Here is a 25,979-nt window from a genome sequence, read left to right as displayed (position 1 = left end):
ACAAAAAGCTTAACTAAAGTAGCAATAAGCCTTCTGAACAGGGTCGGTGGGGGGGCAGAGCGTGGGGGTCAAGGAAAGTCTCTTGTGAAATGACCTTTGTGCAGAGAGCTGGTGGAGGGGACGAGTCCACTAACCGTGTGGACGAAAGAGCGTTGCAGGAAGAGAGAACAGGAGCAGAGGCCCCGATGTGGCCGCGTTCCTGGTGCCTTTGGGCACCAGCACAGAGACCGGGGGGCCCCCGGGGCAGAGTAACGGATGAAGGACGGCAGTCAGAGCGGTCACAGGTCCGCTCACCTCGGGCCTGAGAGGCCCCCGAAAGGACGTGAGCTGCATTTTCGGTGCGATGAGGCACTCGGGCGAGATTCAGAGCGGGGGCGTCCAGCGGCCTGACTTCCATCTGACAGTCACTTCGGTCCGCTTTGCAGGAAGGAGAGGACGAGGGGGCAAGCACATCGGTTGCAGCTGATGTAATTTCCCGGGTGGCCCCGAGGAAGCAGTTGCGTGGGTGAGACGGGATGTCAGGCTGGACCGGGAGAAGGGCGGAGGCAGTGATGTGAAGGGAGTGGATTCCGCATGTGTCCTGACAGTCTCGTTGGCTAGTCTGTCGGCTAATGGACCGGACACGAAGTGTGAGGGGGAAGCTGGCGTCGAGGGCAGTTCTGAGGTCGGAGGCCTGATAAATTCGATAAAGTGGCATGCCGTTGACTGACTGGGGGCCTGGAAAGGGAGGGAAACCGGCTGGGGGACTGCTTCCCGGGCCCTCCAGCGCACAAGGCCACCGGTTCAGGGCCTGTCTCCATGGGAACCCGACTCTCCCGTATGTTCCACCAAGATGCCGCCAAGATGCCGCCAAGAAGCCTTGGTTCCACCAAGAAGCCTTGGTTCCCGGTGCCTTCTCCATACAGCAAGCGAGAGGGAAGCAGAGCAGACCGCTGCTCCCGTGGCCTGCACCCACCCCGGTGGCATCCACCCGCAGGGGGTGGTCTGGGAGTGACAGGACCCATTTTAGGACCACAGCTCCCTTTTACTCTCTGCCTGTCCATGAAGGCCGACATATATACTGTCGAAGGTGCTCCCTCCCCCTGCAGGTCGTTGGGTCATCTTACGGCCATCTCCTGGTTTTCGGGGTTTAGCCCCCTCATCGGGCTTGCCCGACCACCATCGCAGCTCTTCAGCCTCGCGTGTGTGCCCTCGCCTCTCTTGCCCCCTTTGAATGTGAGGAGGAGAACTTTCCCGTTGGTTTCAGGGCTCGAGGTCAACAGGCACACACTCATCTGTCTCCTTCCGTTCCACCCCCTCATGCCGCAGACTGGCCGGATGCACCCCTGTGCCCGTTCTGGATCCTTGGCCCCAGCTCCTGCCTAAGCCGGGCAGGCAACCCTCCCCAACCCCTGGAAGAGAAGCCTGCACAAGTGGGTTGTAAAGGGGGGGACCAAAGCCATAACGCAGCGGGAGAGGGTCAGAGTTGGCGTGGCTTGGAGAGAAGCGGGAACACAAGAGACGTTGGCACAGGAAAAGGGATTAGCCTTGGGTACTGGCAGAAAATGGCGTTCAAGATCAGGGATGAGAAAAACTCAGAGAATTCTTCCAGGAGATTCTAACAGGCCAAAATGTCGAAAGGATGAGTCTACTTTGGTAGTTCTCACTACCAAACGGGGACAGCTCCAACATGTAAGGCAGGAAGTCGTGCATCCACGTATTCAACACAGAATGCCCGTCCCCATCCCCAAACCCACACCTGTGGGCTGGCGATAACGAGAAGGAAGAGAATAGCTCTTGAGCGCAGTGTATAGACTGGAAGTATGCAGAAGGTTAATCGTGGTGGCGTACTATTCCTACAGGAATGGCGAGACGCCGGGAGCTGCACAGAAATGGAGAAGTCAGGGGAGACTTGGGACAGGGCGTGGGAAGCGACATGGGAGTTGCAACTTAGATAATGGACAGAAGGTGTCCAGGGACGTGTGTGAGGAAGGACAGGCACCGGCAAAACGGCCTGGCCAAGCCAAGCCACCCAGGCTTCCATTCTTCTTGTAGAGACGCCAGTCAGACTGGATTAGGGCCCACCCTAAAGGCCTCGATTTAGCTGAATCACCGATTTATAGGCCCTGCCTCTCGGGTGCCCGGGTGGCTCAGGTGGTTGAGCATCCGACTCTTGATTTCAGCTCAGGTCCTTACCTCACAGGTCATGGGTTCGAGCCTCGCATCAGGCTCTGTAACGTCAGCGTGGAGCCTGCTTGAGATTCTCTCTCTTTCCCTCTCGCCGCCCCTCCTGCTCATGCTCACTCTTTCTCCCTCTCTCCCTCCCACCCCCAAAATAAATAAAATTTTTAAAAACCCTTTAAATAGAAAGAAAGAAAGGAAAAGAAAGAAAGAAAGAAAGAAAGAAAGAAAGAAAGAAAGAAAGAAAGAAAGAAAGAAAGAAAGAAAGGCCCTGTCTCCAAATACAGTCACATGCTGAGGTTTCGAGGGTTAGGGCTCGAAATACATATTTCTACATATATTCTATCTGTTAATATATATATTAATTTGGGCTTCTATATATTAATTTGGGGAACACAATTCAGCCCGTAATAAGTCCCTACCATTTGCAAGGCACTGTGGGAGGTGGTGTTAATAAATGAGGCCCAGCATAATCAAGTGTAAATACTTTTGTTCCTTCGTTCGTCACTTCATCAATAGAACCATTTAATGTATGAATCAGAATCAAGAACGATCCCCATTCTAAACTCATTTGCCCCTGAAAAAAAAACAGTTTTTCCATCTTTTAGAAGTCACTTTTCCATTTCCTCTGTGTTCATTGGTCTTCCTGGGGCCCAGCCCTCTCTCTGCTCGTGGGAATAAAAACCATGATGTGGTCCCTGGGGCTGTATCCCTCCTTGGAAGCTGTCACAACGGTGACAGCAGCAGCAGAGAGGGGACTGGCCACGGCATCAGAGGGCCCAGTGTGACTCCCACTTGCTGGGCCACGTGGTTCAGGACCAGGATTCTCAGTCCCAGCCTCCTGGTCAGGCAGGCCCTCTCTCTGGCGGGATTTGGGAGTTTACTCCCAAATGGGCCCACGGGTTCCACCCTAATCCAGGTGCTGGTGCCTATGCCCATATCCTCCCTGAAAAAGGGCCCCCTCGCCAAAGTGTGGGTGAGAAATGAAGACTTCCGAAGATTCCGAGAAGAATGAGGAGGTTTATAACGCTTACCCTCTCCAGTAGCTGCCTGACTCCAGAAGCCATACCACCTCTGAATTTCCTCATTGCCTTTTCCCCAGACGCCTCCCGCATGGCAGCCTGCCCCCTCCACCCAGCTCACCTCTGATGTACGTCGTAGTGCAGCTCAGTCCCTCACACTGTAAATCTCAGCCTCCTAAGGGCTTCCCAGAACACAGTGGCATCTCATTACTGTTATTATTATTGAGTTTGGTCTTTGAGGTACCATCTTCCCTTGCCTCTGTCTTCTCGAAGTATTTCTTCTGAGCACATGTAATACTCTCTCCCAAGCGGAATCTTGACCCACCCCTAGAAGGTGATGGAACGGCCCCGGGATTGTGAAATTGGCATCCACACGAAGGGGAAGGATAAAAGCCATGCTCCCCACCTCATGCCAACCAGAAAGGACGGTGGTGTTCGGGGGCTTTTGAGACGTTGAGCGTTAGGACGTGGCCCCTGAGTGCCAGGGTTATGCCACGGGTTTTAGATGCTCCTGGTACTTAATCCTGCATAGGCAGACATACCTGCAAGGCAAGTGTTCTTATCCCCATTCTGTGGATGGGGAAGCCGAGACTCAGAGAAGTTAAGTAACTTCCGTGTGCTCACGCTGCTGGAGACCCACAGGCTTAGAAGGGCAGAGCCTTGAGTGCATCCTCCTCGGCTTCGAAATCATCCTCTGTCCCTGCACATAAGACAGTCCGACAGTCCTTAAAACCGTTCGTCTCCTCCCCATTAAGCACATCCTCTTCTGTGGGCCTCGGGAATGTCACTTCACATCTTGTGTCTCGTTTGTTCATCTGTCACTTGGGGGTGATAGTTGCCCTGCTCAATTCACAGGGCTGTTTCGTGGAAAGGTACGTCAGATAAAAAGTAGGTGTGTGTGTGTGTGTGTGTGTGTGTGTGTGTGTGCACGCGCGTGTGCGTGCGTATTGCTGTACCAAGAGAGTGAGGTATCAATTATTACCTTGATGTTTGCCATGAAACAAGATCTAACCAACTCCCTGTTGGTGAGGACTGTTCTCGGGACAGAACCAAGAAAACCCCAAACAAAACTTCCACCACCTTTAGGACTTTCAGAAAGGAAGATGCTGGTATCTCGGGAAATTGATGATCTTCAATTTCTCCGACAAAGACGAACAGGTGAGGAGTAGGCAGAAGCTGCCTGCGACCACAGCCTTCCTGTTCTAGCCGCCGTGGACCTGGGAGCTACGGAGAAATGCCTTTGGAGGAGACACGGCAGCTAGCCTGACGGCCAGAGGGAGCGGCTTCCCAACCTGTCCGTCCCCGGCGTGCGCCTCTGAGACGCCCAGGTCCTACCCCGACTTGGCGTTCAGAGCCGGTTTCTTCCTCCGGAACACCTGCCGTGGGTCTCTGCGGCTTACCATCCCCTACACGGTTCAGTTGTGTGTCTGAAAGTCAATGCACCCTTTATGGTTTGAAAGAATGTCTCCAGACTATTCCAGACGCCATTCAAAGCTCCCTTTTCTGACATACCAGAATAGGCCGTGATGAAAACACTCCACTTATCACTTGATAATATAATTTAGGGTCTTGTGTCACCCTTGGACCGTCTTAAGCATTGCTACTCGTCTCCAGAGTTCTATCTTAGACTTCCTATAAGTGGAGACCGTTCAAAGTCTTTTGTATTCCCTCACCGCGCTGACTTGCCAGAGCAGGAAGGGAACTCAGCAACCACCAAGCCCTTCCTCTCTCTTTACTGTAAAGATTCCAAGCTAAGGAGCTTGAGGGCCTGCCCAAGCCACACCGCTCATCGATGGGCCTTCAACCGATCACACTCGGTAACCGTTGCTTTGCCGACATACAAACAGCCAGTTCTTGCTGGTTTTGACCAAGCCGGGTAGATGTAAGAGGACTATTAACTGACTTTGAAGTCACATCCAAACTGAAGCCAATCAGGACCTGGAATAGATTGTGTTTGTCTTAAAAGAAATCGGGCTTCGGGGCATCTGGGTGGCTCCGTCGGTGAAGCGTCTCTTGAGCTCGGCTCAGGTCGTGATCTCACAGTTGGTGAGTTCGAGCCCCATGCAGGGCTCTGTGCTGAGCATGGAGTCTGCTTAGGATTCTCTCTCTCTCTCTCTCTCTCTCTCTCTCTCCCTCTCTCTCTCTCTGTTCCTCCCTGCTTGTGCCTGAGCACTCTCTTTGTCTCTTTCTCTCTCTCTCTCAAAATAAATAAATATTTTTAAAAAAGAAATCAGGCCACGAATGGGTCAGATGTTGGTGAGATTGCCTCAATAATCCACATGGATGATCGCTACCATTCCAGCTGGCACCAGGAAGCTGGGGCACGCCAAACAGGATTTTTTTACCGGGAGGACGTCAAGGGTGGAAAACCTTACGAAAGTCCATTTGACCGAAGGGGCTCTGGAGTTGAGAGAGCTCTGCATATGGATCTTCATTCCACAGCTGACAGCCATTTCCCGTTAAGGTCCCCCAAAGACATTGTCCAAGCCAACCCCTAGCCCTCACATGACTTATTGGATATGCTTCGTTCTTCTCTTTTCCTCTTGAATCGTTTTATTCCCGGAGCTTCTAAAACCTCCCTCTCTTTCTTCGCCAGTGTCTCCTTCTCAGCTGCCTTTGGTTTCCCTCAGTCTTCTTGACCTTGTAATATTTCCCTCATCTTCCTGACCTCCAGGTCTCCTTCCTCGGAGCACTTCTCTTCAGCGTCGCACTGACCGCAGCGATCTCATCAAGTCTCTTGGTTGTGAGTACTACCTACGTGCTCATGACTTGCACATGTATTTCCCCAGCTCAGACCTCTCGCCTGAATCCGGGGGTCACATATCCAGCTCCACGTGAAATTCCACATAAGCACGTCAAACTCACTTTCCCCAACGCAGCTCTGCCTCCCACTCCACTTGCCCACGCCAACTTGCTTCTTCTCTAGGGCTCTTTATTTGAAAAAATAGTCCCTCCATTTGACCACTTGCTCAAGCCCCAAACCTTGAAATCATTCTTGAGCCCCCTCGTTCCTTCACACTCCACGTCTGATCCTTAAGCAGGCCCAGTTGGTCCTACCTTCCAGATATACCCCAAGTTCAACCGTGTTGTACTGTAACTCTGCTAAGCCAACCCAAAGGTAATTCTCCCAGGATAATTGGAAGAGTCTCTAACTGGTCTCCCAGCTTCCATCTTGGCCTCCTATAGTCTGTTTTCTACACAGCAGCCAGAGTAACCCTTTGGAAATTCAAGCCACACCTTGTCACTTCCCTGCTCATACTGTCACCCTCAGGATACGTTCCAAGGCCCTTGCCCTGGCCTGCCAGGCCTAGCATGAAGCTGACCCTTGACCTCTCGGCCCTCTTTCTCTTTCCACCTGCTGCCCCAGACACACTGACTCCCTGGTATTCCTCAAACAGCCACCTTGTCAGGGCCTTTGCCCTTGGTTTCCCCCGCTACCCAGAACGCTCTTCTCCACCGTACCTCATGACTTCACTTCTTGTGTGCCTCTGCTCCAGTGTCACCAGTCAGAGAAGCCTTCCTTGTCACCTCCTAAAGCCTGGCTCCACTTCTGTTTCCTTCATGGCTCTTATCCTTACCCAAATGCTGTTACATACATCTCTGATTATTTATTTACTTTCTATTTCTACCCACTAGACCTCAAACCCTTAAGAGAAAGGATTTTACTTTTTTACGCTGCTGTGTCTGCAAAACCAAGGTCAGGGCCGGGCTCATCGTAGTGACACAATAGATATTCCTTGAATGAATTATTGAATCAGTGAATGATCTCTTACTCATCACGTCACGAGGATAATAACATGAATTAAAGTATATAGAGCAGTTTCTAGCAAATGGCAAAGAGTATCTGTTCCTTCAACCATTATTATTATAAAAGGACCCGGGCTGTGGCAGTGGGGCATGGAAGCTAATCATTTTGTGATTCCCGCTATTATCAGGGTTTGCTTCTATTTCTGCATTGTATATATTCCCGTCCGGCTTCTCCTCTTGGGAATAGTTGGAGAAAGTGTGTTCCTTTGAGCTCACTGCTCAGACTTTGTTTAACTTGTAGGCATTTCTTTTAAGCTGTCCACTTGAAAAAGAGCTGTCACATTGGCTTCCGAGGCAAATTCTCCAGCTCTGCAGGCAGGCAGGCTCTGAAAAGTCTGACACAATTTCCAGCCGCGTCCCCCAGGACAAGGAAAATGCTACAGGTGTCTCGGCATCATGCTAACCTTCCAGGGAACACGGAATACCGTATTTGGCAGGTTCTGGGGGCAGAAATAAAGCACGTGAGCACAGGAGGGAGACCAGACCGGACGTACATAAGCAACACCCCATCACCTTCCCTGTCCTAGCAGGGAAGAGACGCACGGTCTGTTAGAGAAGCCTTAAAGGGGAGTCTGATGCTCCCTTTGATAAAGAGGCATTCCTCCCCCCCCCCTTACTACTTCTGAAAAATTGGAAAGACATAAAATAAAGGAAATAGCTCCCAAAAATGTACATGTGCTTTTTTGCTTCACCTCCCTTCCCATTCTAAAGGTACACCAAGAGTAGTTCCATCCCCCCTGGGGGTGAGGGGTAACTCTCCCTCATCCGCCTCCATCACCTGTCAATCACTGGCAGTGCAAACAGGGTGGGTTTAGAGGCAGGTAAATTTCATTCTGAACCTTGGTCTTGACTCCTGTGAGCTGTGTGACCTCGGGCAAATCCCTTAACCTCCCTGGGCCATTTCTCCAGGGGGAGAACAGCAGTGCCTTCTGGATGATTGGGAAGATAAAGAAGGGGCGCCTGGTGAAGCCCTCAGGGTAGGTGCCATTATTATCATCAGAATGGGTGCTATTGTTCTGTTTTGGAGCCGTGAGAGTAGCCCATTTATTGAACCATCTGAACTCCACGAGGGGGACAGGGAAGGGGAGACAGAAAGACTTTATTTTTCTATGTGATGAAATTTAGTCTGATAAACCACCGTCGCCCTAGGTTGCCACAGCCCATGAGAAAATCTTGGCAGATTCCTTAACTTCCTGGTCACTTGAATTTATTAAAAATCTGTCTAAAATAAAACTCTCGTCCCATCTATTTAATCCCTCCTTCCTCCAGCACCCGCCCAGTTCCTAGCTGGAAGGAACGGAAGTGAGGAAGGGTCTGTTCTGCTCCTTTATGGTTTCCGGGTCCCCACCTTGGTGTGGCTGTTTCAGCGAGTGCTTTTCATGCCCCATGTCACTTAGTTTTGCTAGATAGGGAAGGTCCTCTTCACAATAAATGCAGGGCTCCCAAGGACGCGCGGCCCTGCTCCCCTGTATCAGTCAGGATGGGCCAGGTTATGGTACGAGAACAAACAACTCCCAAATAACTCGTGAGCTTCTCCTCCTCCTCCTGTGATGTTTCTAGCTCCTCTGGTGGGTTTGGGCTGTAGAGAAAAGGGCCCACTGTCTCGGACCTTTTAATGTAGGGTGTTGCTGCTTCTCTGGCCAGAACTTTCTGGCTAATGATGCCTCATTGCTGGCCTTAGTGGGGCTCCGCTAGAGGGCCCTGCAGGCCTCTTCCCTGGATGGCTCCCTGGCTTCACACAGCCACAACCAACATCTCTTGGGCAAGGAATGACAATCCCACCACATTCCAGGAAGGTGGGAAGAAGCAACGTATTGCCGTCTACACACAATAGGCACCCAACCTAATGATTTCAAACACCGGTCATCTCTTTAGTTGATGGTTCTGTGGGTTGGCGATTTGGATGGGACTCAGCTCGACGGTTCTTCTGGTCTCATCTAGACTCTTTATTCCACGCAGGGAAACAGGGTGGCTGTGCTTCAGGGGTCTTACTCATGTGATGGGAAGTGACGGGACTGTGTGCCCGTCATCATCCTTCAGGCGGGACTGGCTTAGCTCCTATGGTAGTTTGGTTTCCAAGAGGGAGGACAGAGCATGCCAGGCAGCTTGAGGTCTGGGCTCGGAACTGGCTCGGAACTGTTTCTGCCACCTTCTCTTGGTCAAATTCCCCAAACCAACAAGATCCAAGGAGTGAGGAGATACGCTACCTTGGACTGGTGGGTCTGCAAAGTCACATTGCAGAGGTGAATGGGGAAGGGGAAGGGTAGAAAATTGGGGCGTTTTTGCAGTCTACCCCAAGCACCGAAGACCACATCTTCCTGATCTGCTATGGAAGAGGTTGGAGGGGAGATGCAGAGGTGACTAGGTTTAGCATGGGCTTATCAACTCATCTTGGGGGGGTTGACCACACTTGCAGGGGGCCTTATTAGACGAGTGTGCTTTACCACCTTTTTATCTGCAGCTTTGGGTCAAAGACATTAATTCCAGGCGACAGGCAGAGTCCCCATGGACATCCAATTACGAAAGGAAACTACCTTCTAGGTAAAGTGACCTCTCGCAGACCACACAGCCACTAAGCGCTCCGTTCCTCTTATTTGGGCGAAAGGGAAACACTTGCACAAAAGGGACAGTGAGGAGAAAGCATAGTAAATATCGCGGACTTCTAAAAGGCCACCGTGGCTGCCATGGACAGAGCAAGGTACACGCTGGTGCAAGCTGTCACGGGGACCCAGAATCTGCCAGTCCCTGGAGCCCATGACAAGGAGCGTCTCTTTAGATTTAAGAACAAACGAGACTTCATGAAGTTTCAAGAAACTTCACGAAGACCCCCAGGCTCACATGCTCACATCTGTGTTTCCAAAAGACCCTTCTGGCTCCAATGTGAAGGCTAGATTGGTGGTACAGACCGGACCAAAGCCAGACCGTTCGGAAATTAAGGCTTTGCCAAACCCACGTTTTAACCCTTCGTAATTCCAATTCCGAGGGCAAAGGAAAAACGATCCCGTTTGCCATGGCCAAACCCCAGCAGCAAAGCGGGGAGAAGAGCAGAGAAGGTCAGGCAGATAATCCCACGCACACGCCCAGATTACCCGTCTGTACGCTTCAGACCCACGCAGGCTTGAGAGTTTCTAGTTCGTGTTCTGTGGACACTTTGGCCACGTGGATTCCCAGTCACGCAGCGGCCTCTCTTGCTCTGCTGTGTATAGAGATGGGTGGCTGCTAAGTGACCATAAGAGAGAACATCCAGCAGAGGTCCTGGCATCGCAGACGCGGCCACCGAGCCCAGAAGGTCGAACGCTTAGTCGTTCCAGGGATTCAAATTCAGAAGGCGGGTGGTGTCAAAAGTCCAGCGTCACGGGACGTTCTGATGGCACGCTGGTGGGACCTCCAGGAGCAGGGGCAGAAGCACAGGCGCCGTGCGTGCTCTTTGGGTCTTCTGGCTCGGGAGGGGGCGGGGAGAGAGCGGGCCAACTCCCTCCAGGCCCTGACCTCACCCCACCCACGCGGGGACGCACATGAGCCTCCTTGGGTCCGAGGGTGTCCCGGGGTGGGGGTGGGGGGGCGGGATGGCACAAGCGTCTGCAGCCGACCTCACCCCCGCAGCCTGAGTCTGCATGATCGATCGTAAGAGCGTGTTCTGTCATTGCATTGCAGCTCCAGAAACTAAAACGATCACTTTCTTTCAAGACCAAGAGTTTACGGAGCAAAAGCGCCGACAACTTCTTCCAGCGAACCAACAGCGACGTGAAGCTGCAGGGGGACATGCTGGCCGAGGTCAGCCCCAGCTCCAGCCCGCTCCCTGCGCCCGGAAGCCTGACGTCCACACCCACCAGGGCCGCCCTGCACCCCGGGGCTGGCGGCAAGGCCCACGCCTTTCAGGAGCACATCTTCAAGAAGCCCACCTTCTGCGATGTGTGCAACCACATGATCGTGGGTAAGGCCTCCCCCACCCCCACCTCCAGGTCCCCACGCCCGCCGGACAGGCCGGTGAGAGCGGTGCGGCCCGGGTCCGGGTTCCAGGACGGGTTCCGAGCCTCAGAGGCGTGCACGAGGGCAGGTTGTTTGGGGGATCGATAGCTGGGCAAAGGGAAGGGAGGCAGGATGGGGCAGAGGGAGGCATTGGATGGTGAAGCAGGTGCAATTTGGGCCGGGTCCCCGGGGAGCCCTGTACGGTCGTCTGCTTGGAGGCTGGAGGTCCGGGACTTGGTGCCCCTGCCTCACCTCTCACTGCGTACGGGCAGCCCTTGGGAGGGGGCATGATCTGAACGGAGCAGCTCTTTTCAGCCAAGGGCAGTTAGCAGAGAGGGAATCGGTGGGACGCTTGGGCGTGGAATTCTGCAGGGGGGCCCGAGTGACACATCACAGCATCCGCTCCAGGGCGCACAGCGACGTGTGTCTGGGCAGCCTGGGGAGGGGGGTCTGTTGCTTGGTGAATTACAAGCGGATGAGCCAGACGGGCAGGTGTGGGGGGGATGATTCTGGGGGAGGCACTGAACGGGGCGGGAAAGGTGAATTAGCCACCATTACGTCTCTGTGCCTGGCACGGACCCGCTCGTGGTGGCAGCCTGAGAGTCTTATGGGGTGTGCCCAGATGACAGGAAGGACCCCCCAAAACGTCCCAGCTACAGGCAGTTCGGGTGGGATTCAGAGTGAACTTGAGCCCGTTGTTTCGAGAGCAGCAGTATACCCTGGTAATTGACCCGTCACCGCAGAACAGGAAGAAAGAGCAAGGAGACAGGCCTGTGTCTGCTCTCAGGGGGTCCGAGGATGTCCCCCCCGCCACCATCCCCCCGCTAGGAGAAGGGAGAGGTCATCCCAAATGGAAGCGAAGCCGAAAATGAAAGATGCAGGGCCGATCCAGTTGTGCACCGTCTTCCTGAGATGCCCCTGACCCTCCAGAGGTGTCGCTGGGCCAATTCGTGGGGTGCCCTAAGTACTCTGAGGCCAACAGGTGTGGGAGATCTGCTCCCGCTCGTTGACGTCCTAGATGCTTCAGAGTTGGGCTTGGCCACGAACGTTTCAGGGAGGGACGCTGTTAAGGTCCAGAACCTCAGACTCGCAAGCCGGGCCCGGGGCCCAGCGAGGTCCCAGGCAAAAGCTGGTTTGTTCTCTAGCCTCATGGCCCAGCGCTCCTACCCTGACACAGGCACTTCTGTCCGGCCCTGCCGTGTCCCTCCAGCGCCAATTTCCTACAGGCTGGCATCCCTTCTGAGGGTGATGGTTGCCTCAGGTCACATTCCCTAGAAGCAGAGCCCCAGAGGGGAGTTAGACCTCTGGGATCTGTTGAGGGGGCACTCGGGGGAGAAGGGGGAGGGAGGAAGCAGATGGGGCAGGGAAGTCGCTAAATAAGGAAGCGGTCCCCGCCTGGCGGGAGTCTGGCTCCAGGGTTACACAGCCAGGCCTTCCTGGAGGCCAGCCTTTTGTATCCTGCTGGCAGTGGCCCCTCCCTCCTCCCCTGGTGGAGGCCCTTTCTTAACCCGCTGGGTCCAGTGGTTCATGCTCCGTTGAAGGCAGTTGTCTGGAGAAAGGGGTCGCTGTGAGCCATCGGGAGCCAGCACACGCGTCTCCGGAGCAGTCGGGGCTTTTCGCTGCTGTCACCGATTATCACAAATCTAGGAGGTTAAAACAACACAGAGTCACTGTCTTATAGTTCTGGAGGTTGAAAGTCCGCGGTGGGTCTCAGCGGGCTAAAACCAAGGGGTCGGGAGATACGTTTCTTTCTGGAGGTTCTAGGGGAGGGTGTATGTCCTTGCCTTCTCCAGCTTTGATAGGCTGTCCACACCTTGGCCTGTGGCCCCTTCTGTGTTCAGAGTTATGATGGCAGGTACATCTTTCTCACACTGCCGTCTCCTTGGTCCTCACTGTCCCTCTTGCACCCATCTGGATGATCCTTCCGTCTCAAGGCCACCTGACTGGCGGCCTTCCTTCCGTCTGTAACCTTGATTTCCCCTTGCCATGTAACGTAACATGGTCACAGGTTCTGGGGAAGGAGGGAGACACCTCTGGGAGGCCGTTCGTCTGCCCCCGGACACCCGGTAGGGGTATCTGGGCAAGGCATCAGCAGTGTCCACCACAATCATAGAAGAAAACTTTGGTTGAAGATCACAAGACTGGCCTCTGTTGGTTCCTTTCCATCCGGGTTCTGAGGCCAGTCATGTGATTGTCGTACTCCAGCCGATGGCTTTGTCGTGTCGCATAGTGAGAGGCCATTTTCATTTGGAGTGGGCAAAGAGACGCCTTTCTGGTCAGTGCACAGAATGGGGAGAACGCTGACCCGTATGTCATGCCTATTCCCATGACATAATTAGCCTTTCCCTTCCCAGATAAAGTGAGGTGAGGGGATGAGGATAGTAGAAAGACTCCGTTCATGGAATCAGCCTGAAGTTGAACCCCATGCAGCCGTGTGACCTAGTGCCAGTGACTCACCTTCTCTGAACCTGTGTCCTCATTCTATGCAGCTATGAAAACCTCAGGGTTTTGAATGGATTCATGAGCTGGCAGATGGGAAGCACCAGGCATCTAGAAGGTTCTCCGTAAAGGGAGCCCATTGGAGTTGGTAGTATCATCAGAGGAGAAAATAGTCATTACTCTCCTGAAGCAGAGAAATCTATTCACAGGATAAGCCAAATTCGTTTTACAGAAAAAAGTTAAGCTTAATAGGCATAAGTAGTTGGAAAAATAACATCCACCCGTTAAGAAGCCCCTCATCTACATGGCAGTGTTTTAGGTTCACATCAAGGATTGTCTCTAATTCTCCATTTCATATTTTATAAGGGAGATGGACAAGCAAGTGGGTGTCTACACGAGTGATCAGAATGGTGAGCGGTGCATCCAAACAAAATCATAAGGAAGCTTTGGGAGTTTGGTGTGTACGAGACTTGGGATGTGCAGCTGTGTTTTAAAGTACCATGTTGGGAGAGTCAAGAGACTCATGCTATGCGGCTTTAGAGGAAAGGGTTGGGAGCAAGGAGCAAAGTTAAAAGGCAAGTTTCAGTGAGGCTATAACCCAGTTACCCCAGGCACTTGACCTGTGAATGAATGGCTTCCCTTGTGACTGCTGAGTAGCTTAACGTCTGTCAGGCGGTGGTCATCCGAAAGTCTTTTCTTACTTCCTTATCTATCTGATAGTCTTCATAATGAGATTTGAAATGTCTGAGCTTCCCGAAGAAGCCCACGTCTGTCATCGCCGAGCTCGGACCTGTCAGTGGTTTCCAATGTGGCCAGGAAGGCAGGATTCTACATTTCCCTTCACGCTTGGCCGAGACCCGGTTAAGGAGTGGGATGTTCAGAATGGGGAGGAACATCTTCCCGTCTTGCAAACAGACACACAGGGCTGTCCTCATCTTCAGAGGACCATTATCCATTCACACTCTCATTTTCTAGCCACCATTATTCATGTTCTTCCTTAGAACAAGCCACATTTCAGAGCAACGCTTGTATCACTCAGGGGGTTCTCAGTAACGCTGTGTAACAAACAAGTCCTCTCAAACTCCAACACTTGGAGTAGCCTTCTTTGACTCTTACTCAGGCATCTTGAGATCAGCTGGGGTTTGGCTGCCTCGCATATGCTTTTCTTCTTCTCCTACCCCTTCCTTGGACGAGTGGGCCAGACAGGTTGTGCTCTCCTCATGGTGAGGACAAGTGGAGGCATACAAAGTTTCTTAAAGCCTTGGATTGGTGGCATTCCACCAGAGCGTGGACCCAGCCCACACCAAGGAATGGAGAAATGCTCTCAGCCTCTAGTGGCAGGGACTTCAGAGCCACCTGGCCAGAGGCACAGGTACAGGGATGGGGGAAGAATGGGGCCCATAATCCAATCTTCCTCCGTGCTTACTTAGGGTGGCCTCTTGATTACTGAACCTCTTTTGTTTGGTAGACTGCACGAGTCTTGGGTGCTGTACCACCCTTCCATTCCATTTCTCCATCTGGAAGCGATGATTTGGATCTGACTGTGAGCATGGTGGGAGAGGGTCTCATGTTCCATGCTCAGGACACAGGAAACTTGGCCTCCAACCTAGTCTGCGCGTCTGCCTGACATTCTTCCAAGTCCAATGCATCACTTTGAATTCCACACAAATTTGCACCAGGCCTTTTCAAGGCAGTGCTATTCATAACCCTTAAATGGGTGATGCTGTGTCTCTAGCTTAAATCTCACTGTGACAAGTGTGAAAAGACAAAGGAACATGTGTTTTGAAAATGAGTAACAGAAATGAGTTTGCCTCTGAAGAATGTCACAATCAATACGCTAAGGGACGATTTAGGTACTTCTCAAGTACAGCAACAATTTTGAAGGACTCCCATCTTGAAAATCACCAAGAGATGTGCCCCGTGCTGAAGAGAATTCTTACTGTACTTTTCCTTTATTAGAATTAAATTTATATTGTAGCTGCCATTTTATCTTGAAAAAGACAGAGGGGTGCCTGGTGGCTCAGTCGGTGAAGCGTCCTCCTCTTGGTTTCCGTTCAGGTCATGATCTCACAGTTCGTGAGATTCAGCCCAACCTCAGGCTCTGCGCTGACAGCACAGAGCCTGCTTGGGATTCTCTCTCGCCCTCTCTTTCTGCCCCTCTTCTGGTTGTGCTCGCTCGCTCTCTCTCTCTCTCTCAAAAATAAAATAAATGAACATCTAAAGAAATCATCATCAAGGCACACTGCTCTTTTCCAAGATGAAAGCGAAGTAAAGAAGGCAGGCTCCTTCTACGAAAGAGGAAGAGAATGAGAGAAGCAATTTGAGGCAGGAAGAAGGGGGAAAGGGAGGTGGCCGAGGAGGGAGGTGAGGAGAGGAAGCTATGTGAAGCAGAGGCTGGCAAATGTTCTCACTTCCTGAGACGAGGCACGGAGCACACTAGTCTGGGGTCACAGTGCACAGTCCATCTGCCCCCTTTCTCTTTCCTTACTCTTCAGACTTAGCCTCCTGTCTCTACATGTATCATCTGAAGATTCGCTTCCTTCCAGCCACAGGTCATTCTCATATCCCAGATTCCAGGGAAAGACTATCTGCTGCTATCTCCTGAGAGTGACATTTCAGAAAACGTATTAGAGCAGGTTTTTTTTTCCTTTCAACTGAGAACCAAAGGCTACATCGTGATGGCCAGGAACAGTCAAATCTCATTTGTGAGGTTTTCCAGCTGATGGATGTTTGTTTAAAAACAAAAGGAATCTGGGGCGCCTGGATGGCTCGGTCAGTTAAGCATCCAACTCTTGGTTTTGGCTCAGGTCATGATCTCATGGTTCATGAGTTTGATCCCCACGGGGGGCTCCATGCTGACACCATGGAGCCTGCTTGGAATTCTCTCTCTCTCTCTCTCTCTCTCTCTCTCTCTCTCCCCTTCTCTCTGCTCCTCCCCTGCTCTCTCATTCTCTCTCTCTCAAAATAAATGAAAACTCTTACAAAAAATAAAAAGTAAAAGGAACCTGGCATTCTCACTGTCTAGGATTTCTAATTTGGAATGAACACTCATTGGGTTGACACGGTGTCACATTTGTTCCTTGCCTGACTGTCTGTGCCCTAAAGCTGGGAAGGCTACACATTTTCGTCTACCAGTGAAAGTAAACCAGGACCCCACCCGTATGTTGCTAATTTCCTCAGCTCTTTCACTCTATGGCTCATTCCCAGTCGCCAGCTTTGCCCTTGTCCTCAGATTTGCACCTCCCCTGCAAATGTGGCACACAGACCCTGGGGTTGAGCAGGCACTGTGGCAGGCCCTTCTGCCAGTCTGATCTTGCCTCCAGGACATGGCTACCTTTTACGATCACCTCCTTAGGCTGTCCCCTTCTAGAAAAATGGGTCAGCTCTGCAAGCCAAAGGCGGTCAACCCAACCTTTCATGGGACATAAGAGAAATAGGTAGGTGTACCTCAGCCCCAGTGCTGACTTTCCCAGCCTTTGAGTCAAGAAGACTGATGACCCAGCCTTAGACTGGGAGAATCCTCTTGGTTTAATGGACATCTTTTCCCCACCAAGCGGATCGACTCTGGCCACCCTCAGGCTTTGGCCATGGGCATGAGGGGTGGGGACTCCTCTGCATCGTGTATCAACTTAAATGTATTCCATCAACAGCACCCTCATTTTGGGAGAGCATTGAGTCTGCTTGCGGTAATCTGCCTCTCATTGAAATTTCAGAGACTTGAACAAGTCAAAATAACTATCACCATATCTAACCTATCGCCATAACTATCTCAATGCACGAGTCCACTCCATCAGTTAAAGAGGTTTTTCTTCCAAAGGACTCCATTCTCCTGTTGACTGTCACATGCCTTGTTTCCCAAACTATTTTTTAATTAACTAAATGTTCTTAGTCGGCATCCACTTAGAAGACAGCCTATTCAGTGGGCTCATATTTCCTAAACACATATTTAGCAAAACAGCCGGATGTCTGTGCTTGACATATCAAGTTGCTTATACAGTCACTGCTCAAAGAATCGTTCACCTTCAAACCGTCCGAGTGGCGACCGCCGGGGAAAATAACTCTGGCTTTGTTTTAGGTGAGCAGCCCTAGGACTGGACCTGAGGTAGAGATTCTTGTGAGAGTGGTTTCTTGTGGAGCGTGCCCTCAGGAGAAGGGATTCGGATTCTGCTGCCCTGCGCAGAAGAGGCAGGGCAGGGGCGTGCTCTCAGTCAGAGTTGGCTTCAGACCGAACAGTCACAGCATCGGCAGGAGAAAGAACTCAGATCTGGACAAGGCACTCACAGCATCCCTACGTCTGTAATCTTGGATGCAATATAAAAGCGTCCTCCACTACGAATGAATATAAAATGCAGATGGACCGTGGCCTTGATGTACCTATAACACCGTGTTACCATCAGAATGAATGGTCACATGGTAACATTATAACATGAGGATATCTTGCATGACAGGAGTCCAAGACCTGTCTGCTAATGCTCGTTTGACCATTAGTTTAATTGTTTCCTGACCTGTCCTGACGTCATCTGATTGCTCAAAAACAGCCATAAAATATTAACCAAACGTTGAATGGAAGAAAAAACTACACACACACACACACACACACACACACAGACGCATATACATTTGTACATAAAGCTAAAAAGACAAGACAGTGTTGACTCACCAGTGAAGTCGTCTCTTGATGGGAAAGGCCAAAACAGAAATCAAGGGGAATATGGAAAAGCAAATGTCACATCTGTGTGTTCTCAGAATAGAATGAAACCTCGGAGCTGTCATCAGTCGGTTGACCAGACGATTGTTTTAGCAGCTGTACAGCTTCTAAATGAGAAAAATCACAAACACTCTCTAGGACCTTTTTCTTAAGTTTCATGTAGATTGCTTTCTTTTGGGTCATGGTACGTGTCCGTCTTAAAATCCAGTACGGAGACCTCGGTGCTTTGTCCAACGGGATCCTTCTCCTCTGGTGTCTTCACTGCTTCCAAGTAGCACTAATGTAACTGCTACTTTTTTTTTTTACCAGAGGACAACCTTGCAATATAACGCCCGGTCCGACACAGGTCATTTCTTTGTATTCTTTGCTCCTCCGGCCCCCTTGAGAGAATCGTGTTCATGCTGGTGGCGTATTTGACTGAAAAAATACGGAGCACAGGTGGGGTGTGGAGATGGTGACTCTACCAGATGAGGAATGTTCGCAGGGCGTGGCTGTGTTTGGCCTGGAGAAGCCTTCGGGGAGCACGATCAGGGTCCTCCAGGAGCTGAAGAGATCCCATCCAGAAGAGGGTTTAAACTCGCTCGGGGTTCTCAAGTCCGCAATGATGAAAGACACCGAAGGGAAGAGCTTCTAAAAATAACTCCAGAAGCGAGCTCCGCAGATTTGGGGAGGGGGCAGATTTTCCCCCAATAAAGTGTACGTTTGGAAAACGCTGTGCACTGTGCTCCCTCTGGATATTCGGAGCCCGCGTTAGCATTCTGAAGTCCTGCGATGCTGGAAGCTCCCGAGCCTTATCAGTGGAGAACAGGCAGTGGAACAGAGGGATTATAACCACGGAGTGCTCTATCCCAACACCTACTTTTCCCCGATTCCACTTGGCTGCTGTTGAAGAGTGTGGGGCTTGTATCTCAGTTCAGAAAGCCCTCTCAGTGCTCACAAAGGCAAATTCATTCAAGAGTTCCCAAGACTCCAGTTCAGGGCCAATGTTCTCAGAGAGCATTGGACTCCGCGCCTTTCAACTAAAGGGGCAGAGAACACTTCTGCCGTCTTCCGTCGGTTTCCCAAAATGCGATGCCTGCTGCCACGTGCTAAGCCATCTCTCACAGGAAACGACTTACAAGAAAAAATAATCCACACTCCTTCCAGGGGAGATTGAACAGCCGTGGATGCTGGTGGGCTCCAAGGAAGGAGGTTTCTGGGAGTCTCACGCAGACGTGGAGGCAACCGGGGGGTGTGGGCTGGTGTTAGGCTCTGGGGCATCTCGTGGGAGCTACACGTCATTGCCTCGAAAATGAAAGATCCTCGACCAGCCCCCCTCCCTCAGACATCCTGCTCCCTGGGGACGGTCCCGATCGTGGTTTGGGAGCCCGTTTTCAGTGTGCTGGCGTTTTGTCTTTCCTTGTGGAACATCTTTCCTGCTCCACCTCTCCATCTGTCCCATTCCGAGATCTGCGAAGACCCAGTTACAGTGCTTTCTCGAGTTCCTTGGTGGCCACCTACTTCCCTGAACGTTCATACCGTTCCTCAAACAGCCTAGACTTTGGTGAGCCGCTTGAAGACATGAGTCTCCCTGATGTGCCTGTTCCCATAGCAGGTAGCACACACATTGCACGCACGGAGGTTTTAGAAAATGCTAATTAGTGGGTGGGAAAAAACCAGTCTGCCCTGAAGTACGCCAACAGACGTAGAAGCGAATTGGAGCGCCTGGATGGCTCAGTCGGTTAGGCACCCAACTCTTGATTATGGCCCAGGTCATGATCTCATGGTTCGTGGGATGGAGCCCAGCATGGGGCTCTGTGCTGACAGCGCAGATCCTGCTTGGGGTTCTCTCTCTCTCCCTCTCTCTCTCTCTCTCTGCCCCCCGCGTGCACGTGCCCTCTCTCTCTTTCAAGATAAATAAATAAACTTAAAAATAAAAGAAACAGAAGTAAATTAAAAACAAAGCAGAGAAAGGATATGGAAAATTCCTAATCCCTCTGAAAGTTATCCCCAGGTATATTAAGGCTTCAGCCTGCCCTAAAGGAAGCTTGACGCAGAAGCCTTATTTCTTCCTCCGTGACATTTCTCTTCATTTCCCCTTTCTGTTGCATATTTTAACGCAAAGGTGGCGCAAAGGGGGTCATAACAGGGATATCTTTATTTTGCATTATAGCCACATACAAGTACAAGGCCATCCCATCCTGTTTAACCCGCGTGTCCTGCATTCCCACCATTACGGTAAAACTCCCAACTTCGTTTTGTGTGTATTTGCCTTTATCCACCTGTGACTTTAAACCTTTTTTTGTCACGTTATCTAAGTGCTGCTTTGGCAACTCAGCATAATTGGACTTCAGACTTCTTTTTTTTTCCCCAACTTGAATTTTTATTCCAAATTCAAAGAGATTTATGGATTCGCATTCATTGCTCTGAGTGAAATAGTTGGCTTTCCTTCTGTCTTTTACTATACAGTTTCTATTGTGCTTTCTGTTTCCTTCTGGGGTGTGTGTGTGTGTGTGTGTGTGTGTGTGTGTTAGTCGTGTGGTTTGTGTGTTCTTTTCCTTTTATAACTTCCCGTGTTTGGGAAGATATGTAATGTACTCTTGTCCTAATGATTACCTCTGAGGTTTTCCCAAAACACCGTTCTTCCTCGCCTCTCAGGTTACTAAAAGGTGAAAATACATATGGCATTTTGATTTCTCCGTTACTCCAGATAACTTACCAGATTTCTAATCCTGACTCAAGTAAGTGTGTCCCTTTTGCCGATCCAGACTTTTACTTGTACCTCCAATGTTTGGCAAGTCAGACCTTTGAGAGTAAGTCTTAAGATATATGCACACCTTAGGGGCGCCTGGGTGGCGCAGTCGGTTAAGCGTCCAGCTTCAGCCAGGTCACGATCTCGCGGTCCGTGAGTTCGGGCCCCGCGTCGGGCTCTGGGCTGATGGCTCAGAGCCTGGAGCCTGTTTCCGATTCTGTGACTCCCTCTCTCTCTGCCCCTCCCCCGTTCATGCTCTGTCTCTCTCTGTCCCAAAAATAAATAAACGTTGAAAAAAAAAAAAAAAAGATATATGCACACCTTATAATAAGATTATACATCTATTTAGACGGTTCTAATTGTAACTGATTTCAGTATTTACTATCTGTTCTATTACATAACGTCTCCACTCTTTTTTTTTTTAATTTTTTTTTCCAACGTTTTTTATTTATTTTTGGGACAGAGAGAGACAGAGCATGAACGGGGGAGCCATCAGCCCAGAGCCCGACGCGGGGCTCGAACTCCCGGACCGCGAGATCGTGACCTGGCTGAAGCCGGACGCTTAACCGACTGCGCCACCCAGGCGCCCCCTAACGTCCCCACTCTTAAGCTCTGTTTTTGTTTTGTGTCTCAGTTGCCCGGTGTGTATTTTCAGTACCAAAGGCATACAGGAGTGAGTGGCCACGGGGCCACTTGCTTGGCTAATAAACCTCTTGCAGATTGGGGCCGACCGAAGAGCAACTCAGGGTTTCTCACAGTTTCTGCAGATATCCCTCAGCCGTGTCCTATGGCTTTGTCTCCCTGACCAGTCTGCTTTCACTGCGGCTAGTGGCTGGCTCTCCCCGTTTCTATTAGTCCGTGAAATCTAAAGATCTGGAAACGGCTGCCCTATGACAATAATTGGATCATCCGGGGTGGCAGTTCCTGTCTGGTAGTACCTCTCACAAGGGCTTGGATGGTGACGTTCCATTCCCCGCTTCCCTGTATTCCCCACCCATTCTTCCGTTTTGATTGAGCACCCACTGTGTGCCCGGCCCTGTGCTGATGTCTGACGTCTTCATTCATTCAGGTGGGGAGCCTGGGAGGTAGCAAAGGAAATGAGAGAGAAGGTATCTAGAAACTGGAAGAATTGACAAGGAGCCCCTCCCACTTTAAGCTAAAGACCCCTTGGGCCTCCTTCCATGACAGACCATGGCGTGCAGTGGACAAGGTGGGTTTAACGGGCCTCTCACGATGCTCTCACGGGCCTTCCCAAGCTATCCCCCCACCCCCATCCAGGTGACCCGACTGGGATGTCCTGAAGCCAGATCACTGTTGGGAGAATAGCTGAACCCCGTTTCGGGGCCAGTTTGAGGAAGTCAGGAAGCCAGAGGAACTGTCAGAATCTAGTTTGTCTAGACCTTAGTAGCATGTTGGCCATACCTACGCATATGCTCCTAAATCTGTTTTTCATAATGTACCCAAGCTGGTATTAGAAAGACATACACCCTGTCTCCCTCCTACACCCCATCCTTAAACATCTCAGAAGAAGAAAGGGGACCAAGTGGAGAAGGTCTCCAGAATATAAACATTTCCCAAAGAGAAGGCATGATTTTTATTTCCGTGGACTGTTTGTTTTACTAGTAATTGGCCAAAGTCTTTTTTTTTAATATGAAATTTATTGTCAAATGGGTTTCCATACAACACCCAGTGCTCATCCCAACAGGTGCCCTCCTCCATGCCCATCACCCACTTTCCCCTCCCTCCCACCCCCCTCAACCCTCAGTTTGTTCTCAGTTTTTAAGAGTCTCTTATGGTTTGGCTCCTTCCCCCTCTAAGTTATTTTGTTCCTTCCCCTCCCCCATGTACCAGTTGGGGGGAACGTCATTTTTAAAGCCAAAAGAAAGCAACTGTCCCTCTTAAATTATAGATCATGATGTTTGCAAACGCCTTGGTGATTTCTTGAATCACAGCACAGCAATAATTTCCCAGAAGAATAATGTTTTGTGTGCCCCAAAGAAGATACTGGCATTTTTGGAGTCTTTTAAGATTATAACTTAGCAGAAAAAAAGGGACAATACAGGAAAGTATTTTCCCCGCGTGAATAACCCATCAGAGAGGGGAGAGTGATAATTTAAGGTGGTCTTTTGTTCAGTTTTTAGCCATTCCCTGTAGATCACCAGCTAGGTGATCTAGTAACATCTAGTAATACCATAGCAAATATATGCTGAACATATGTGTTTCCATGTTTTCCCATGATCCACTGGGCTTCAGACATTTTTTTCTTGTCCCATCCATCAAGAAATAAAAAAGGTGCCCAGGACAGAAGGAAGGGAGAAGGAATCGTCCCAGGCAGACTCGGAGCAATCAGAAAGCGGGCGCCTCTCTGAATCCCGGATACGCTTTGAGAGTTTTCTAAACTCGAGATGGCGAAACCTTTGCCTGACTGTGATACTGCTGATTCATGCCTTCCTGCTTGAGGTTCAGACCAAGTCACGACAAATATAGGGAGGCCGCCTGCCCTGGGATCCGTTCCATTGTTAATTCTGTGTTCGGAGACTAGGGATCCATGGGAACGGGCCGTCTCCTGTTGTGAGCACGGGAGATACAGACCTGTTGGAAGACGTGTATCCTGCGCTTCCACTCAGCTGCTTTCATGGAGAATGTTCCACTGACCTACTTTAGAAGGTTGCTTGTGCAGCCGCAGTGGATACCACATCATAAAGTGACAGAACTAGGCTGGTAATAAGATATAGAGCAGCGCTTTGTGTGTATCTGGGACTCAAAGCATCAGGCAGGGTGTGTGTGTGTGTGTGTGTGTGTGTGTGTGTGTATCTATGGGAGACACCTGTGCATTGGGACCCAGCTACCAAGGACTGCAGATAGGGGTGGGGTGGGGGGAGAAATCCATTGCTAAATACTATGAAAGCATTTCCTTCGTAGCTTACCAAACACTGCCTGGTTGCTGAAGGAGAGGAAACAAAGCCTAGATCATTCTATCACACTCGAAGCTTACCTGGCAAGAAAATGCCAAAGTCTATGGTTACCCTGCCCTCCACACCCCAACAACGTGAGACCACAGACGAATGCAGGAGGGCCCCCGTGTGTGCATCGCACGTGCGCCCACGCCCTGGGTCAGGGAGAGGTGTGCTGCCATTGCCACAGCAAGAACATCGTTTAAAGAATTCACGTCGCTTCAGCCTGTCCACGATGCCACACAGCCCAAGACCGAAGCGTCACCTTTACCCTGTTCTCATGCCACGAAAGGGAACGAGAGTTGCTCACTAAAACCGAGGTGGGGCACTGAACCGGCCTCCGTGTGACCCCGAAGGCCTGTATCACTTTGCACGCGATCCGCCTGGTATCCCTGTGTGAAAAGGACGTTTCGGGGAACAGCGGCTGAGCATCTGTTTTCCCATTTTAAAAATAGAAATCAAAACTGCCTATCTGGTAGATTTGGGATAAAGATTAAATGAGACCGAGTCCAAAAGCAGTAGTGTCCGGTTATAGTAACTTTCCTTGCTTCCCCCCATTTCCTGTCCTGCCACCCTCCCCCTGGGGGGGGGGGAGGGAGGGAGGAGGAGGGGCTGAGCTGCTGCCCGCCTGCCTTCTCTCCGAGGGCCCAGTCTCTCACTTCGACGGCCAGAACTTGGCTGCCCGGAGGCCTTGGCGATGCCAGAATGCTCGAATACGTCCACAGTGGAGCAGAGCAGCATCTTGGCCCATAAAATCTGCCAATTCACCGAGGGACCATTCCTTCTGGGGCAGGTGGCTCCTTCACGCGCTCACCTCCTGGCCAGGGAGAGCCTCAAGGCCGTCGGTGACTCCGCCCTGTCCCCTTTCTCCAGAAACCCCATCCGTGCACACACTGACCTCTCTGCAGTCAGGCTGGGCCGACTTCTCTCCCCTGCTGCCCCCGCCCCAGCCCAGGCTTCGTCCAGCACATTTCACATGAACTAGTTCAAGAAGTCCCTCAGGTGTGTTCTTTCAACCCATCTCTACCTCCTCCTCTGTTGCCAAACCTCAGCTGAAAGCAAACTGACAGCGAGTTCCTGCCTTCTCAGGAATGCTCCACTCTCCCATTGCCTGAAGAATTACACGGAAGCTTCCCCGGCTTGACACTTATTCTAAAACCTTTGCCAACAAAGGCAAAGGAGCAAGGGCTTTGTCCCATTAGATTTATAGGAAGTGAAACTTTGCTCACTACCCCTGACAGTAGTGGGCGCACTAGCAAACATCTGTTCGTGGATCACTGCAAATAAACCCAAAATACAGACCTGCGGGAGAGAGCAGGAGGGGGGCAGAATGGGACAGAGGAGCCGGGGTGGTTCCGCTCTTGGTAGAGCGAGTGACCTCGGACGGCTGGTAGACCTCCACCGACTTGTTGGGATTTACTACTAACCAAATAAAGTGATACGTGTGAAGATTCCTTGTGGACCGCGAAACTCAAAAGCTGGTCACTGTTATGAAAGCCGTCTTTACGTACAAAAGGTTGGTACTCCCAGGCAGGCACTTTGGGGATGGAGAGAAGGAGAAAGCCTAGACTGACCAGTCCCTTCTAGGGACCCCTCAGGAGAAATGCCAGCGCTCAAGCCTTAAGCTAGAACAGTTCTGAAGAAAGCGAATGGGAGTGTGAAAACCAGAGACCCCGGACAAGGCGGCAGACAGGGCAGCCGGGATCATCAATACCGGGGTCAGGGACGTCAAGCTCAGATAGTTCCCAGATGGTCGTGGGAAAGTGGTCGTTCAGGAGGATGTCTTCTCGCAAAAATTTAAGCCAAACACACGTAATAGAAGGAAAGCGCGGTGGCCGGGGTATTGCGACGTGAACTGGTGACCCAGAGGGCAGAGGCTGTGGACTCCAAACACAAAGCCCTGAGCCAACCCAACTCCCGTTGCTATATTTAAAGCGCAGTGCGGGAGGGGCGGGGGAAGTGGGGAGAGTTTTTCCACTAGCAGTCAGGAACCGAAATAGGAAAGATCAACAGAGAAGCATTTATAAACAATGAATGCCATTAATTTTTTTTTGAAGCTAGAGGGGGGTGGAAAGGAGTGGGGAGTATAGGCGGGGAAAATGGCCCAGGGGTCTGCCCGGTGTTTAGTGGTCCTTTCTGCTTGCTTGATGGTGTTTCATCATCAAGTAGGGGAGAGAGAGGATGGGTTA

The 25,979-nt window shown here is 51.0% G+C and overlaps 1 protein-coding gene across 2 annotated transcripts in view; it reads left to right on the top strand.

Moving 5' to 3' along the window:
• The window catches only part of STAC (SH3 and cysteine rich domain), a 138,058-nt gene that overhangs the window by 45,552 nt on the left and 66,527 nt on the right, over positions 1–25,979 (top strand). Inside the window, exon 2 of one of the 2 annotated variants that reach the window (XM_043595806.1) lies at positions 10,677–10,923. In XM_043595806.1, the coding sequence (XP_043451741.1) occupies positions 10,677–10,923 (247 nt within the window). Of the gene's footprint in view, positions 1–10,643; positions 10,924–25,979 lie in introns of both variants that reach the window. The other variant, XM_043595805.1, reaches the window with a different exon arrangement.

This window comes from Prionailurus bengalensis, chromosome C2, assembly GCF_016509475.1.
Source record: "Prionailurus bengalensis isolate Pbe53 chromosome C2, Fcat_Pben_1.1_paternal_pri, whole genome shotgun sequence".
Classification (NCBI taxonomy): Eukaryota; Metazoa; Chordata; class Mammalia; order Carnivora; family Felidae; genus Prionailurus; species Prionailurus bengalensis.
Note: the sequence above shows the minus strand (reverse complement) of the source record. Positions and strands in the feature narration are given on the sequence as shown.